Raw genomic sequence first — 17,956 nt, 5'->3', positions numbered from 1 at the left:
TGGGAGCGGGACAGCAGGGGAGGAGGTTCTTGGAGCCGGCTCTGTTATGAGGCTTACATGTGGTGCCTGGACATGTCACTGTCCTTCTCTGGGCCTCAGTTTCCCTTCCAGATTCTGAAGGGCAATTTAGATGACCTGGGAAGACTCTTCTAGCTCTTCGCATGGATCAGACTGATCCAGTTATCAACCCATTCTCCAGAGGGGCGCCAATCAGGCTGCTCTAGTTTCTGTCTTTGAGAACAAACACATTTTTCCCCTCATGGCAACTATAACTGGATTCATTTGCAAGAGGGGTGGAGCCTGAGTTGGAGGAGATGCTTAGGCAGGGGAAACCAGTTGAAGGGTGGAGAGCCTTCCTTTATGGAAAATTTCTGGGATAATGGATCCATTTAAAATACCAAGAGAGAGTCAACTTTGCATAAGAAGCAGGTTATTAGAAGCTACCCAGTAAAGGAATGTGAGTTGATAAGGAATAAGCCCTTAGAGGAAATCAAGAGGCTTTTAGCTGTTTCCTGGCTTTACAAAGACTGAATTGACTTCACTTCTCAGTTTCTAGAACCTTAATTTCTTCCCTTGTACCTCGGGATTAATACTTCTGACCCCAGCAGAGGGAGAGAAGCCGGAGGATAGCATGCCTCAGAAGGAAGACAAAGAAGATAGGGAGCAGACAAGTTGTGAGCAAAGACAGGACAGGGGTAGGCCCCTTATCTGGGCCAGCACGGGGCCTGCTCCCGGCCTCACTACACAGAGTGCCAAGGCCTCTAACTGCTTTCTTTGGGATCCCTTTCCCATCCTGCCCCCAGGAACCCTGGTGAGCTCGGGAGGGTGGGGCAGGGCCATACCCGTATGGACGGTCTTGTGGCTGGCGAGGTTGCCCTTGTAGCGGAAGGAGGCCTGGCAGCGGTCACACTTGTAGGGTTTGTCACTGTGGGTCTGCAGCGTGTGCCTCTTGAGTGAGGCCTCCTCAGAGAAGCGGCAGTCACACTCATTGCAGAAGAAGGCCCCATTCTCTGTTGGAGGGTGCGAGGGCGACACCAAAGTCAGCACAAGGAAGGGAGGTCGGGCTCCAAGGCCTCTCTCCTCTGTAGCCACCCCTAGTGCCAGGTTGAACCCCCAGCTCCGGCCCATCCAACATTCATGGGAGCCCAGAGCAAATGGCCTTGGGGATTTTATTTTTCTTAGCATTTGGAGTCTCAGTCACGAGGAGAAAGGATACATTATTTAAATATTAAGGTCCAGAAGGAAAACCCAGACCAACAGGGAACCACGTGGCCTGCAGCAGCTTGAGGAAGACCTCAGCAGGCTTTTCTCTCCAGAGCTCTGAGAACTGACTTTTCTTATCAGCTCATAGCTTTATTTACACTCATACACAGAAGCCCTTGGGCAAGACCCTTCACCTCTCCGAGTCTCTGTCTGTGTGTCTATCTTCAAAATCAGGGTAAGTCCCTGTCCTGCCTACCTCACAGGAGCATACTGTATAACACAAAGCATTATAGGAATGTAAGATACAAATCAACTTCAATGATACTGAGGTCAGTGAAGAAGGAATTAATGATGAATGTAGTCACCCTTGAACTTATCTGGATTTCATGGTTCCCAAACACTTCTGTGAGACTCGGAGACCACAGATGACAGAAGCAGAAACAGAGGCCCAGAGAGAAGGAACTGGAATGCAGAGTGAAGGCAATTGCCAGGGGACAGGAGGGGACAGTCCCTGCTCTCCCAACTATAGGTCCATGACCCTGTGCCAAACCTCTCAGTGTAAAGAACTGTTTTCTTCCTTTTGTTATAACAAATCAAAAAATGACATGTCATGGTGGCTAACTCCTGATTAGGTATAATGGGGACTATCCTACTACAGCCAGAGCTGGGGCAAGTTAGACTTTGGGAAAAATCAGGGCTGCCAATCACAGACTATCCAAAATCTTCAATTTAATAAATCAGCTCATCTAATCTAATTCAGCTAACATTAACTGAGCACCTACTCCATTCTAGAGACTCTCCAGGACCTATGGGAGACAGAGGGGTGCATAAGGTTAGATGCTTCTCCTTATAGAATGTCCAGCCTAGCGGGGTGAACTGACATGACACAGATCAGTACCAACAGTTTGGGTTCAGAGGACTGAGAAGGCTCTGAGGGTTTTAGCCAGCCCCACAGGCTGCCTTTGCTGGAATGAAGCTGGGAAGGCTGTTTGGTCATTCTCTGTTAATCCAGATTAACTCTAATGCTGTATCCCTGCTTTGGTCAGCCTGGTTCCCTATTTGGTCAAGAGTGGGGCAATCAGCCAGTGACCGTAAGTGCCAACGGGCTTGTAATAGGAGCTTCTCCCAATCAGTGGCAACAGCCTGAACAAAATGGAAACACAGACCCATAGAGCCACGGCAGGGCCCTTCCTTCTCCCTGGCAAAGGGAGGGAGGGAAAGGGACTCACCACAGCTGGAATCCGAGTACTCAGACTGGGTCTCACCCATCTCCTCAGGGAACGCGGGGCCAGTGGTGTGCAGACACATCTCTGCATGCTGTGGGGACTGAGAGCCACAGGACATGCACTTGGGGGGGTGTAGGTAGAGTGGCGAGTGGCTCTCACTGCTGCTTCGGGGGGAGCCTGTTAGGGACCTGCGGGCAGGAGGAGAGAGGGCCTCAGCAGCTGGAGCAGGGTGAAGCACTCCATGTGGCCCCAGGGCAGCCCCTGCACCCTGTGCTCAGCTGTCTGCTCTGGATCTGGGACTGCAGGAATCCTCAAGTCTACCTTTAAACAGCACATTCATAGAGATCACTGATGGGGGTCAAAGTGAGCCAAAACCCTGCTCCTGGGACCAGTTTCTTCCCCTCAGTACTGCAGGCTACAGCCTGGCTCAGTCCAGGTCAAGTATGAAGATTGCCCAGCCATACTGAGACCATAGGAGCTGCCTTTGGGGTTCAAGGAGAGCTCTAGTACCACAGATGGGAATTATCTCCCATGCTATAAAAAAATATACTGAAGCTTAATATACTTCCTTACTTTGGCTAAATCAAATGGGCACTTATTCCACACATCTAATATGTTGAGCGTTTCAGGCAAGAAAAGAATAGAGCCCCTGCATCCATCCAAGAGGTGACCCTGGAACCCTGCCCGGGAACCCAACCCCAGACCTGGCCTGCCTCTCACAGCACCTGTTGACAATGTTATTGAGCCGGCTGGCCTGTGGGATGGTGGAGTCCTCCCCGCTGACACTGAGTTTGGTTGGGGACTGGAGGTCAAGGTTCTCAGGCTCCATGGGAGGCTGGCAGGCTGGTGGGGCAGTGTAAGCTCGAGGGGAGAGGCGGCCCAGCTCGGCCTGCTCAGGCCCCTCTGGTTTGGCATTCTGATTGAGGCTGTTGAGCACGATGAACTTGTATTTCTTCCAGTTGCAGGCTTTGGGGTCGGTGGGACTCTTGGCTGCAGGCGAGCCAGAGGTCTGCAGGATGCACGCATTCTTGCTGCTGCAGGATTCTGTGGGCGAGTTGGGCTGGCAGTCAGACTTCTGGGGGCTCTGTGGACTAACCAGACCCTTCCGATTCAGGGGTGCATTGGGGGGCTCGAAATGCAGGGCAATCTCATCCTCTGAGGAGGGCCTCTCTTCCTCCTTGCCGGCCTTGTCACAGGGGTAGTATGGGGCATTCCGGGCTGAGGGGGCTGCAGGCTTGGGGCCGTCGGCCACACTGTAGTGCATGTCACTCCGTGTCTCTTCTGGGGCTGCCTCCTTGGGTGAGTAGATGTTGCTGTGGCAGATGCTGGGGGAGATCTCCATGGCTGGCCGGCTGTACTCACCAGGGACTGGCCTGGCACTGTCGCAGGGAAGGGCCCGCTCCTTGGGGAAGGGGTTGGCCACAGGCATCCGGGCATCCCGCAACTCCTCATCAGAGAAGAAGAAGCTGCTGACAGGGAGGTGGCTGTACACAGGGTAAGAGGCTGGCGGTGTAGAAAGGCCACTGTACAGGCTGGGGGCAAAGGCTCTGCTCTCACACCCAGTGACGTTCCTTAGTGGTAAGTTGCTCTCCACCACCTCCCGACCCCGGTACGCCATGATGTCTTGGGGCATCAGCATCCGGCTGTTCAGGAACTCTTCCCGGGGTGGCTTGATGGCAGGAACCATCTCTGCTTCGCTGTGGGAAAAAAAAGAGAAGACATCGGCCTCCAGATCAGAACTCTTAGATGACTTTCCAAGTGACACTGGTGTATGTAACCACATTTGTGCTTGGGTCAGGAAGATATAAGGGATGTGGCTCTGAAACAGTGAAATACTTGCAGTTACAGGGCTTTTACGTTGAAGCCTAGCAATCTAGCCCACAGATGGGGAAACTAGGCACAGAGAAGGGAAGTAAGTTATCCACACAAGGTGTGCGTGCTTAGATATGATTTTGTGTGTTTCTGTCACATATGTATGTATGTGTGTGAACCTGTAATTCTTTAGATGTTATAGAATATAAAAGTTTCAGAGCCCTTTTCTCATTTCATCCATATAAAATCCTGCAAGGAAGAAAGGTGTCTTTGTCTCCGTTTTACACATGGAAACTTCTTCGTGGGGGGAATTTATACGATGCTGGTGCCAGACGTCCACAGGGTCATAGACAATCTGATACCCTGTCGCCTGATATGCTGCCTGGGTTTGCAGGGAAGTTCACCTGGGAGAACAGGCAGCATATGCCAGAGCAGAAAGCTCTGATGATGAAGCACCCAGACTTGGGTTCCAATCCCAGATGTGCCACTTAGCAGCTGTGTGACTGGAGCAAGTGATCTGCTCCAAGCACAAGGCCTAATCCAGACAAAGTACTTGCCAGTGACAGTGATGATGATCTTGCCACCATTATCACCCACAGGAGACAAAGAGCTCTAGTTGCATATACTTGAAGGGACATTATGTGGGTGAAAAAGAGGCCAGCTCCACATGATCACAGTTAACAGAGCTAGAACCAGTGAGGGGAGAGAGCCAGATTTCAACTCGCCATAAAGAGGAGCTTTCTAACTGTGCAAGGCAGGCTGTGTGGCTCTCGGAAGACTGAGTTCCTCACTCCTGAAGGTGTTGAGAGAGAGGCTGGAAACCCTTCTGGGTGAGTGAGAAGGGATGCAATCACCCTCGAGCAGCTGAATCAAATGGCTCTCAAGAATTCATGTTCTGAGTCTGTTCCACTTAGCAAAGCTCTTCTCTTCTTTGGCTCTCAGGTTCCTTATCTCTAAATGAGGGTCAGGTCTTATCAGCCCTCAGGTAGGGGATTGGACCCAGTGAATTGGTTTTATTTAATAAATGTTGTCCCGATTCCCAATGAAGAGCAGGGCAACATAAAAGATGAGTAAATCAGCCCACAGTCTGGCGGGGGAAGTGGGGCATAATCGATGTAAACTGGCATAATCGAAGTCGAAAGGAGAAATCAAACATATACACAAAACAGTTAAAATGGAAGGTCTATAGGGCAGGCCAGAGACTCAGGACACAGAGGAAGTGCTGAGGGAGGAAGAGTGGCAATAATAATATCTATGGAGGGCGATACTGGCATCCAAGCTTGGCCTTGCAGGATGGGTGGGAGGAAAGGGCACATCAAGCGATAGTGGGCAGGAATGCATAGGATATATCTGGACGGCAGTAAGTCTTCCTGAAGCACAAGAGTTAAGGCAGAAAGGTGCAAAAATAGTGGAAATGTAGGCTGTGACATATCATAGAGGATTATTTTTTTCCGAATGCACGCTTTATCAAGGGTTTCGGATCCCTTCCATCTCCAAGGCTCTAGTCTAGGTGGCAGCTCACCTAGCCTTGATAAACTTCCGGCAAGTGTCCACAACATGCTCCATCTGCAGGTACATAGCCGTGGCCATCACTGCCATGATGTTGCCCTCCCTCAGATTAAGCCGAGATGTGTACATGAAGTCCAAGAGGATGCAGAACCCCTCAGGGTTGATCTCAGGATCCAGATTAATCACACTAAGATTGCATTTCAACTGGTCTGTGAAGATGCTGTAGAACAGGCCACTATAAAACAAACAAATGACTCACTATAACAGACATACAGAATCTGTGATCAATTACAGTCAGTGTTGATGCTCAGCCCCTCTCCCCTGGGCCTAGCTCCAGAACTTCCATGGCAAATAATGAGAGCTGCCATTTATGGAGAGCTTTCTAAATGCCCAAGAGTAATTAAGCACTTTACATACATTATCCTGTGTTCCTCTCAACCTTGCAAAGCAGATACTATCATTCTCCCCTTTATAACTGGAGGTACCTAAGATCAGAGATGCTAAATGATTTTTCTCAAGGTCACAAAACCTGTTGTCCCTTTAGTCTTAACTGCTTGGATTGCCAGAGTTAAATTTAGCACTCATTTGTATTAACTATTTTTAGTCTATATCTTTGGGAGAAACCTTTCCTTTGTTGTTTCATCATGTTATCCTTATTTTAAAAATCCTATTTTTTTTTTTTAGAAGCAGGTTGGGTATTGGTAACAAATAAATAAAATAATGCCTACATCTACACCCTACTACTTTTCTAAAGGTCCACAGACTGTCCTAAGGTCAGCATTCCTAGAAGATGCAAGTCAAACCTCAGGCCATGCCTGCAGGTACCATGTTGTCAGGTGGAGGAAGGAGTACTCAACTGTAAGTCGGAATTCTGGGCTGTCATCCTGATCCTTCTCTTTCTCAGTAGGTTGCCAGAAGTGAGCCAGACTTCAATAGGTAAGTAGCTATGCAACTTTGGGTAAGATAATTAACTTCTCTGTGCCTTGGTTTCCTTATTTGCGAAGTAGGAACAATACCGTCTACCTTCTAAGGTTGTGGCAAGATTGAAAATGTAAAAGGTACTGAATAATACCTGGCACACAGTAGGATTCAGTTAGCATTATTTACTATCTGTCTATGTCTATAACCTCTGTTCTTGCCACTATTAAACCACAGGTGCTTATTGTAAGTGCTGAGTAAGTTCTCTACTAGCAATAGAGCTCCCTGACTCTACATCAGTTCACTTATCTGTCTTCATTTAATCATCTATAAAATGGAGGTAAGGGTGCCATCCATAACACAGGCTACTGTGAAGATCTGGGGAAATGATGTAATATAAAATTGCTCTGAAAACTTGTAATACTCGACAAATAGGAACAATTAGCTAGCTTTCTCTAACTTACATGCACCCAAGGAAATAGTCACAGTATCTATAATACAATATTTATATTGTATTTATAATAAATACAGTTAGACAATAAAGGAGCAAAACCGTCCAAATTAACTTGCTTAAATGGTTTTAAAACTTTCTTTCACTTGCTCTTTTTTCACTGGTTAACTGAAGTTATTCTGTATGTTTACTCCAAACATATCCTTTCTTGAGACAGTACTATGATTTCTTCTCCCTCTTCCCACCAAACAGAAATTCTTTCTTTTCTAGAAGCGTATTCACTCCTTTGCTTCCTGGGAACCTACTCAGCCAGACTGTGTACTGGTGATCTGCATTCAGCTGAGATGTGATACCAAACACAGCCAAAGGCCCACACGTTCCGCCTCGCTGGCTGCCGGCACCCTCTCTCCTCTCGTTCACCAGCCTTTCCCCTCCACACCCCTCACCTGCAGGCCATGAGGACCGTCTTATGGGCTCGAAACTGCTCACGGCTCACCACTATGACAACATCAGTCAAGATGTCACGGCTCCGGAGGCGATTAAGGTTGAGAAGAACGTCACTGGCATGGCGGGTGAACTGGATACAGCTGTCAGCTGGTGAGGCCATTTTGTCTTCACCTGGAAAAAAAAAGGGGATCAGTTCTCCAGAACCTGTTTCCTCTTAACAGGCGGGTGACAGCAGGGGACTCAGCCTACTAATGTTTGGAGTACAAACTGAGGCCTCTTGGTTTGGTCTTGGAACAATTCATGGTCCATCTCTGGGCATTACTCTTCATTTCTGTAAAATGGGGAGGATAATCTTTACCTAAAAAGTCAGAATGGGAAGCTCTTTAGGGGAAAGTAGAAGGGAAAATATCAATATTTGTAGAATGTTTTTCCCACATACCAAATACTCTGCCATGCATTGACTGGCAGTGAATGTACAGGGGACGGAAACCATGTTTTGGAGATCAGCATGCTAGCTTTCCCTTTTGCTAGCTGCGTGACTTGCAGGAGGCAGTTTACTGTTTTGGGGCTTTGGTTTCTACATGGCTGTAAAATTAGAGATCTGTGCCTGGTCCACAGCAGTTCCTCAAAAATTGCAGCTATTCTCAGCAGTATCCCATTTCATTATCCCAGCCACATCTGTTTCTCTTCTGTTAAACTTTAGAATTGTCTGAATCTACACCAAGGACCCAGCACAGTGCTAAACCATAGTAGGTGGATAATTTAATTTGATTAAGAAATGAGTGAGAGAATGAATACTCATACAACAGGTCAGACAGTCTAACACAGGGGTAAAGGACAGAGGGCTGGGAGTGATGCAGAGGGCATCAGACTTTATCTCATCTAATGAAAAGGGCAAAGTTCACAGAAACACATGCATTGGCAAATTCAAAAGAAAGTTTGTCCACAATATTTTAAGGCATATGATTCATTTTACTTACCCAATGCCTTGATTCACAGTTCAAAATTTTGCTCAAAACCTGCATGGAAGAGGAAAAAAGCAAAGAGAAATTGATTTAATGAATGTAAACTTGGCCACTATAGTCTTATTTTAGGACACATGTATTTAGTTTAACTCTGATAGCTATAGCTTGCCAGCTGGTGTGGTTTTACCACAAGTTAGCATTTTTCCAGCTCTGCTCTTACAGAAACAAAAGGTACCCAAAGCTATGCAATAATAATGTTTTTACCCTCAGTACTGGGAATCCAATTGCATACATTAATTGCATCTACATCTACATCTACACATATAGTTCAAAGTAAAAAATGTTTACTACTCAAAGACCACTTGAGTTTATGGGAGAGAAACGTATAAAAGAAGTGGTTCTTTCAATATTAATGAGAATGATCCTTCAGGGGCCTAAAAATTCTGGATGAATTTCAAAATCTACTAAAATATTATTGTTCAAGTAAGTCTTAGAATGATTCCACAAGCTGTCAGCATCAGTATCTTTATCCCTATTTCACGGGTGACAAAACTGAAACTCAGGGGTTCAAGTGGTTTGCTCAGGACAAACAGACAGGTGGGAGTTCCTGACTCTGAAACACTTAAGACTGAATACAGATTCTCAAAGAATCTGTTGCAGAATACAACCTGACATGGTGTCTCTATGCTTTCCTTGGGAATCTTTGCCTTCCTTTCCAAAGTTTTCTCTCCCTTCCTTCCTGGGTCTTAAGACCAGAGCGTTACAAACTTCCAAGCTTGTGCTTCCCTGTGCTGGTGAAACATTTTAATTGTGTGTTTTGGCTGAGAACTGGCCAGGGAGCCCTCGTGAAATAAGTACGTGCCCTCTCCAAATTGGTTTCCCTAAAAGAAAATAATTAAAAGCATAGGTGTAAGAACCTCATGACTGCACGAGGGCTGTAAAACAAAACAATATTTGAACCTTCTGTCCTTTCCGCTTTTTTAAAAAAGCATAGCCTTTAAGAGCTATTTTCCCAGTAAAGGGGCCCGAGGCCAGGGAGGTCATGTTGGGCTATGTAGATGGTTACTGACCCGGCCCTAGGTCTTCTGGCTCAAATTCCTGTCCCCTTTCCAAATCAGCCTACGTGTTGTAGAACATGCAAGACAGCACCCTAATGTGGGTGAATCTCATCTTTAAGTTCCTTCCCCCACACAAACACTTTGCCCCCATTCCAGGCTACTGAGTCTTACCAAATGAGCACTCTAAAATGAGAGGTTTCCTTGTGTCTGTAACCAAACACTCTGACATTTCTCTGTGGTCCCAAGTGCCAGTCACTCATTCTCATCAGCTTCAAGGTTAGTGTGTGCATGTGAGTGAGTGGGGATGAGTGGTGCGGGGTGGGGAGAAGAAATGGGGGAAGGGAGAGGACAGAAAAAGATGAAAGACCCTATTTCTTCCTCTCCCCATCCTAATTCAAGATGGGCAAAGAGAGATACACTAAATTGGTTCTAACCAAAGCTCAATGGCCGTCTCCTTGAAAAAGAATGCTGAAACCACATGAGAGGTTTATTTATAAACCTTCTCTTCCCCCATGAAAGAGATCTCTAAACACTTCTGGAATACCTAAAGCTCTCCTTTAACCAGCTTCAACCACCAGCTAGGTTGTGGATTTCTAGTCAGAGATTTTTAGTACCACAAGAAGCACAGATCTGCCATGTCACCTTGAAAAATGGGCAATGACTCACTGCACATGTAGATTGAAACAAAACAGTTCTCCTGGGTCCACTGTCACCAGGTCCTGGACTGGGTACTTTTCACCCTAAACCTCTGCCTGGCTTGGCCAAAATAAATGCATATACATAAGGCGCCCTTCCTGTTAAGTCCACTCCTTCCTACGGAAGCTCTACCTTTGAAGGCCCCACAATTAGTGACCCACAATTAGTGAGTGCATGAAGTATGGGGGTGGGGGTATGTGGGACACAATGCCTCCCTTTGGATGCTGCAGGGTAAACTAACCACTAGTATTTGGTTTGTTTTTACAAACCTCTCAGCTCTGTCCCATCCATTATTTTATCCGATCCTTGTTACAGCCCTGATTTACTGGGGAGGGCACTGAGGCTCCAGAGGATAGGCCTTGCCCAAGATCTCAAAGCTAATCCCCAGCAAAATCCCGGATAAACTCGGTCTATCATCTTCAAGCACTCCACCAATGCCACATACACAAATCATTCCACAAAAACCACCACCAAGAGAGCAGAGCTGTCCAGGAGAAGCTGACAGGGGCAAGGGTCCCGACTTGGACTCCCTGACCCCCAACACTGCCTCAGCCAAAGTGACCACCAAGTGAGAGTCAGTCATTGTCTTTCCACCCCACACTCTGTCTCTCCTTCTGGGCGTCCCCTGTGGATTTTCAATTAAGCACCTCGAGAAGACAGATCTTTTAAAGGAGTTGGAGAAGAAAAAAAAGAGGGACTCTGTCAAAAAAAGGCAGAGGACAACAGAAAGGAGGGGAAGAGGGAGGAGGGAGGAGCTGAGAGAAGAGCTAGAGGCGAGGTTAACAGCAAGAGAGCAAGCCAATAGGAAAGCCCCCATTCTTTTCCTGCCTTTTTCACGCGGGAGGACACTCGGCAGCCCCCTTCTCCGCAGCCCGCGTGCGCGCACACACACGCACACGCACACACCCGAGCCCTGCGCGTCGCCGCGAGCCCGCGCAGATTCGCCCACCCCCACTTTACCGTACCTGTCTGCCAGGGACCGCGCAGCCCAGGCGCTCTGTGGGCACCGCTGCCCATCCGCCTCCAAGCCCCCGCAGGTGCGTTGGAGGCCCGACGCTACTACGACCGTGGCAGGCCTTAATTTGGTTACACTCAAATAAAACGTTTTGTGCACCTCGGTAGCCAACATTGTATGCGTCTTTTTTTTCCTGTTACGCCGTCAAGGCAGGGGCAGTGAGGGGAATGGCACAGCCCTCTCATTCCCGGAACACAGTCGATCTAAGCTCAGCGGATTTCACAGAACAGTGCCTATCGACGGCTCCAAGGAGAAGTAACTTTCCAGGAAGCTGCCGGCCCCTGACAGCGGCCAGGATCGCAGCCTACGTCGCGCGGGCCGCCGGGGATTCACCGGGGAGGGGGGCCACTGGGGAAGGTTTGCCGGGGTGGGGTGGGGTGGGGAATAAGCAACACTTTCCCCCAAATCCCTCGTCCGCGCCCGGCCCAGGACTCTGAGTTCACCTAGCCCAACCCTTCCTCCGTAACACTTTTATCAATGGGGAAAGTCAGACAAGTCAGCAGAGCCGGTCTACAGCCCAGGAATTCGGGTCTAGTCCGAAGCTCATTTTATGACTGCACATCGCCCAGTTCCCGCGTTTGTTTCCCTTGTGCGTCGTGTCCTTCGTTCTTTCTTTCTCACTTTTTCTGCTTGCCCCCTCCCCTTTTTAAGGGAGTTAGGTGAGGCGTCAGGAAACATGGAGACTCTCTATGGCTGAGGGTCTCCCTCCAGAGTGCTCCAGCCAATTTGGAGGGAAACCAAACCAAAAGTCCCTTCCGCCTACGTTGGCAAGAAAGGGAACCCAGCTCGTCTCTGTTTCCGCCCAAAGCCTTTCGAATAGGCGCTGCCAGGCCAAACCTGGCCAGGTTTCGGGATTTCCGAATCGGATTTCTCCGAAACCGTAGGGACACAGGATTCAGCAGAGGCACGAACGCCGACCCCAGCGAGCGCCGCGGCACGCTCCAAGTTTGCCTAGATTTCTGGAGGCCTTCCTGGGAATTACCACCCTGGGCGCCATCTCCTAATTAGTCTCATTAGCTGGCTCCGAGAGGCGTTTTCGGGGGGCGGGGGGTGGAGCGCGAAAGTCGCAGCCTCTAAGGCTGCTGTCCTGCCCTAAAACTGGTGGGCGGTGTCACGCTGCGCCGTGCATCCTGTCAGCGGCGGAGGTAGGATCAGGATCCGTCGGTAAAGACTGGGCCTCTTTGGCCTCATAAAAATCCTTCTTTGATGCTTTCCCTTCCCTTCGCCTGGGGGAGTAAATGTGAAAGCGAAGTCTGAAATTTAATATGGGATGGGGTGAGAATCTAGGAAGGGAAGTTACAAATTAAGTAAATGCGTTTATTGGAAATTAGGAGTCCGCTGGTTCCGGGAGCTCAAACCTAATGGTGTTTTACCGCAGCCTAACACTAGAGAGCGCTCTCCATCAAGGCTTGAAACCAACATGGTCGCTCCGCCTCTCCTTCCCATTGACCTACTTTAGACTCCGTCTACAGATTGGGAGAACGACTTCCTCCCTTCCCCCCACCGCATCTCTGTCCCGGTCGGCCGTTGGGTCATTGGTAATCTAATAACTCTAATAAGTCGCTGAGAAACCCAAAGGGGAATTTGGAAGTGCAAAGCACTGTTTAAGGGGCAGGGAAGAGGAATTTTAATGAGGCTGGAGCTGCTGTAGTGAAACCCACATCAGGGCTCCTGCCCGAAAGCTCACTTTCTGCGCAGCATCTCAGCTAACAAGCCGTGCCGGTCCGCTCAGCTAACTATCCACAGTGTTCCGCGCTAGAGAGTGGGGTCAAACCGCGGAGTTGTTCATTTTCTAGGCGGGGGTGGGGGGGACACTCTTCGCGCTCTTAGTTGTGTTGGGGGAGGAGGAAAGTTGGGAGACAAACAACGCAGATGAAAGCAAATTTGATAATGCGGTACCCTAGGAAGTCGCTTCGGGTGACCGGAATGTCTGGGGACGTAGTGTCCTGACTTTCATTTCTATCACCTTTCCTGCCAACAGTGAGCTTGCAAGTCTGCAAGCTTCTAGGAAATGCAATAAAATAGAGGGATGTGTTGTATCATCAACATCTGAAGACAAGCTGCAGAAAGGACGCTCCCGATGCGCCCGGCTCGCGCCAGCCTTCCAGAAAGGGCCAGCAGACAACGCCAGCAAACCAAGTCCGGGAGCAAAGTTATCTCCTATATCTTGGCTGGACCGGGCTCGACCCTTGCAAAAAGTCTGGTAGAGGAGGGCAGCGGCATGATGTCCCCAAGCAAACAATGCCTTTAAAAATCCGATCGGAACAGAAGTCAGCCAAGGTCTTTATTCACGTTATTGAAGATAGAAGGCACTAACTGTCCTTGGAAAGCGATGACTCAAACATGACCGCTCTTCAAACACATCCGCATATTCGTTTCCAACCTGAACAGAGGCGCGTTTCTCCGACGCGGCCTCGACCAGCAGTGGGAGAGACTGAACTCGACTCCCGCGGACCAAGGCGGTGGAGACAACGGCGTCTCCCGCGGGGACGCACGCCGGCGGTCGCTAGGGGCCGCCAGCACGCGGACGCGCGTTTGCCATCTTAAGTTTTGAGCTCCGAGAAAGAAAACTTTGATTAAGAAGCTGTTGTGGCACAAATTCTACCAGGATTACATTCTGCCAGTCCGTAGGAATCCCCACGCCCCGCCCCTCGCTCTCCACTCCCAACTGTTTTCTCGCCAAGCCACTAAGCAAGGGGGAGAAGAGTACTTTTAGAATCCAAATGTGAACGTCGGGCGAAGTGAGGTGCACTTCTGCAGCTCTAGGGACTTGGCCTTAATGACTCCCTAATACATGCACACACACCCAAGATCTGAAACCCCTCAACACTACAGTAGGCTTTTTGTGTCTGTTAACTAACATCATAGGCCATATTTTCTAAATAAATTCCTCCAAGACAACTAGGGAATCGTTCCAACTACGGTGAGCTAAGAGATTAAAATCATAGCTCTCTCTCTGACCGCTGCTCCTCTTTCTTCGATGCCTCAAAGGGGCGGAGATAAATTCGCCTTTACCTTTAAGTCACTGACCTGGAATTCAGAAGCTTACAATCTGGTCCCGGTTAGGTAACTTTTCACTATTAACAGGCCTCTTCTTCAGGCCAGTTTCACCTGTAAAGAGTTGTGATGTCCCAGAGTCCCCACGGCATCTGTCCACTACCGACATCCCCCGGAGAGAGGCCAGAGCGACAGGGAATAGTGTGTTCAAAACGGTGTATTTTGTCTTAATGGAGGCAGATGCCCATGGCTGAGCGACCGTGGTCGGGGCAAGGATCCAGGAGGTTTTCTAATTTTCATCATCTTACCAAAACTTCGGAGGTCGGATATCATCCAAATTGAAGGGTGCTCCCACCCCCTCTGTCAGTACTAGCACCTGGTAGGGATAATTGGGAACGGACCCAAGGGTGACGCGGTCGTTCTACCATCCAAGTCGGGGAACTCAGCCACGACCTACCACTAGGTGGCAGACCCAGTCCGTTCGAAAAATCACTGCGTGGCCACAGCCCTCCACGCCCGAGTGCCCTCCACTTTTTTTTTAGCGTGGTGGCGTCGTGGTGGGGTCTGTTTAGAGAGAGGGATTGCCTCCATAGGCAGTGCGAGGAAACATTTAATTTTTTGGATCTAAGTCTGTTCTTCCTGATGCTCACACCTCTAGCAACCACAACGCGGTACCTGGAGCTGCGTTCATATATAATACGTTGATTTTTCCAGCCCAAAGGCTGAATGTACTGGGAAGGGAAAGAAAAGGTGCACTTATCTCCAAAAAGCAGAATGGCACTCGACGGTATTAGCAGAGCTTCCTGCCAAACGCTGGTCAATCAGCATAGAAAATCGTGAATTAACTCCTGATCCCCACAGAGAAAAGGGACCCTGAGGGCCGTAGGATTCCACCCAGGCTCACAGCGCTTGACAAAGCCGGGGGTGGAGGTGGGAGGACGAGCATGGTCTTTTGGTGGGGCTGGTGGTCTCAGACTGGAAGGTGGGGAGGGTTTAGTGGAGCCTTTCCTGGCTTGCAGTGGGACGAAGAGGAACCGGTCAGCTTTGCAGAAACACAGCAGCCTCGCTAGGATAACTGCGGCGGCAACTGCGGCGGCGTTCCCACTTGTTGCGCAGGGCAGGAAACCTGCACGCGCCACACTACTTTGACTCCCAGAGGGCTCCAAACCCGGTTCAGACCATCCTACCACTGCCCCACGCCATCCACAAATCTTCCTCCTTATCTTCCTACCCCCCACCCCCCCGCAAACATCACCATCACCGCCAACAAAACTACAGGACTTCCACTCACTGTTTTTTTTACACCCAAATATGCCTCTTTATCTCAATGTCACACAAGTAGCAGAATTCAAATGCCCTGAGAAGTCAAGTCCATGGGGAGAGAGGGGCTACCTCCACCTGTAGAACGCCTACTTGAAGGCAACTAGACAACCCTCCCCGCATAGCACACACACACACCCTACTTTGCTTATCATGACACCATCTTAGCTGGAAAGCGATTTTTTCTCTCTCATTTGAAAAATTAACTGCAAAGTCCTTTTCGTTAAAGCTGCTTTTATCTCGCCTTCCTAAAGGGGAAAAAAATCCTCATTAAGTCATTTCACAGTATTTTTCAAATATTTGACTTCTGCAAATAGAGTTTTACCCACCGAGGGGTGGCGCTACTGCACCAAGTCCTTTGAATCTTGTAAGTTTTTCATAATAAAGTGGGTAGTGAGTGTGGCTACCCGGTAGGGAGGGGAGAGAGGGAAGGAAGGATTTTGACATCTAGTCATGGCTACCATTTACTCAACCAATAACTGGAACTCTTCGAGGCTCGCAAACAACAGCCTAAGCGTTTAAAGTCCCATCGCCATCTACCAACCAGAATAAATTGGAGAGTCTTTTCTAGAAAGAATGGGGTAAAACTTAAAACTGAGCACAGAGGAAAATGTCAATTGGAGCATTCCTTCTTCTTCCAGCTGCGTTCTTGTTCAAGTTGCCAATTTTTACAACCAGCTTCTAGCCTTACTGCCACTCTCAAAAGAGCCTTAAAATCATCCTGTGCTTGGGCCAGTACTGAAAAGTCTTCCAAATAGGATATTGGAAACTTCTTGTAAATGGGGGGAGGGAAGAATATTCCCATCTACAGGTTTCTATTTGGCCCGAAGACTCAACTACAGTCATTTTAGCAAGGGAATGCCCATCTCCTGGGGCTCTTTCCATTTCCTCCTCCCCCAGAGATAAACATCTTTTCTCCTTAAAAAAAAAGTATATATTTTAAAGCAAGAATGTGATTTCACCTTGTTCCTTTGAGCTCATGTTTGCTACCTCCAGGAATAGCGTGTGGACTAGGGCCAGATGAACTTCAACTTGGGCTGCAGATTTACGAGGTTCTGTTCCAGTGCCAAAGGCTCTTGGTAGTAAATAGTGAGCAAAATAGATACCTGTCTCCTGACAGATCTTGCCGGCCCACCTCTTATTTTTTAAGTTATTTATTAAAACCACACACACCTTGCAAACAAAAAGGGAAGCTGGCAGTCTCTGTAGAGGAAGCCGGCGGCATTGGGGAGCCACAAACTGTATTTCTAAACAGTTCTTTCCCTGGTTCTCTCCTGCCCCACTTCTTTTTCCCAAACAGTAAAAAAGGCATCTATTGACACTTTGCTTTAAAGAAAAAAAGGGGGGTGGGTGGGTAGGGGGTGGAATAAAGCTTTACAAGATCGTCCTCCTGAAATAGATGAACTGATTTTTTAAAAATCCGTAAAACATTAAGTCAGCTTTCTGGGGTGGGGGAGGGATGACCACCTCACTGAGTCGGTCAGGGACCCCGTAACAGCTCTGGACTTTCAGCACCCTGTTTGGGGTCATTCCTCTGCTAAATTGTCAGGCCCCCCAGCACCAAACCCTAACTATTTGGATAAGGGGCACAACACAAAAGGGGGCTTTTCATTCTTTTTTTAATCTGTTGGGTTGTGTTCTTGTTTTCCATTGGGGAGCTTTAAAACTCACTGCAATACTAGTTCCATTTTTCGCTGGAGTTCCAATAACACTGCATTATAAAGACAACGCAATCCACAAATCTCAAGACATTTACCACGGTCACTACATCCCGCAATGGGGTGGCCCTTCGCTCCCGCTGACCCCGAGCGCAGCCCATTTCCGAGGCTCCAGCTCCCCACCCGCTCCTGCCCGGGCCGCCGCCGCCGCCTCCTTCCCTCATTCCTACTCCCTCGAGGAGAGCCACAGGTTGCAAATCCAACCAACCTCGAAAGCCGTTTTTGCAAAATCACTCACAAAGACCTCCCTTTCGTGCCCGCGCCCCCTCCTCCCGCGTCGGGTTCCCCAGCCAGGGCCACAAAGTGCCTTTCTCTCCTCCCGGGTCTTGCACGTAGGAACGCGGGCCAGGGCTGTTTGTTTTTCCCCTCGCCCAGCGCAAGGACCTCGGGAATCTGAAGCCTGGCGTCGGCTACTCTCTGGCCTGCAGTTGTCTCTTTTACAAAGCTTGCACCATGGGAAAAATAAAATAAAATTTAGAAAGGGGGGTTGTGGGGGGTGGGGGGACAGCCATTGGGAGCTAACACCGAGTCACGCAGCGCCCAAAATACAAACACCGCGACCGCCAGAAATCCCGCCACCTTCCCACTCGGCTGGGCAGTTCTGTGATGGTTCCCGGAGTC

The 17,956-nt window shown here is 48.9% G+C and overlaps 1 protein-coding gene across 7 annotated transcripts in view; it reads right to left on the bottom strand.

Moving 5' to 3' along the window:
- The window catches only part of BCL6 (BCL6 transcription repressor), a 47,927-nt gene that overhangs the window by 3,544 nt on the left and 26,427 nt on the right, over positions 1-17,956 (bottom strand). For 2 of the 7 annotated variants that reach the window (XM_073231947.1, XM_017652475.3), the window contains exons 2-7: positions 8,547-8,585; positions 7,566-7,737; positions 5,764-5,985; positions 3,155-4,126; positions 2,433-2,617; positions 843-1,010 (exon numbers count right to left, since the gene is read on the bottom strand). In XM_073231947.1, the coding sequence (XP_073088048.1) occupies positions 843-1,010; positions 2,433-2,617; positions 3,155-4,126; positions 5,764-5,985; positions 7,566-7,726 (1,708 nt within the window). In that variant the 5' untranslated portion in view covers positions 7,727-7,737; positions 8,547-8,585. Of the gene's footprint in view, positions 1-842; positions 1,011-2,432; positions 2,618-3,154; positions 4,127-5,763; positions 5,986-7,565; positions 7,738-7,815; positions 7,898-8,546; positions 8,586-9,760; positions 14,315-17,956 lie in introns of those variants that run through there. The other 5 variants (XM_073231948.1, XM_073231950.1, XM_073231949.1 and 2 more) reach the window with 5 other exon arrangements.

This window comes from Manis javanica, chromosome 3 (genome assembly GCF_040802235.1).
Source record: "Manis javanica isolate MJ-LG chromosome 3, MJ_LKY, whole genome shotgun sequence".
NCBI lineage: Eukaryota > Metazoa > Chordata > Mammalia > Pholidota > Manidae > Manis > Manis javanica.
The sequence above is the reverse complement of the archived record's forward strand: the minus strand, read 5'-3'. Positions and strand labels throughout refer to the sequence as shown.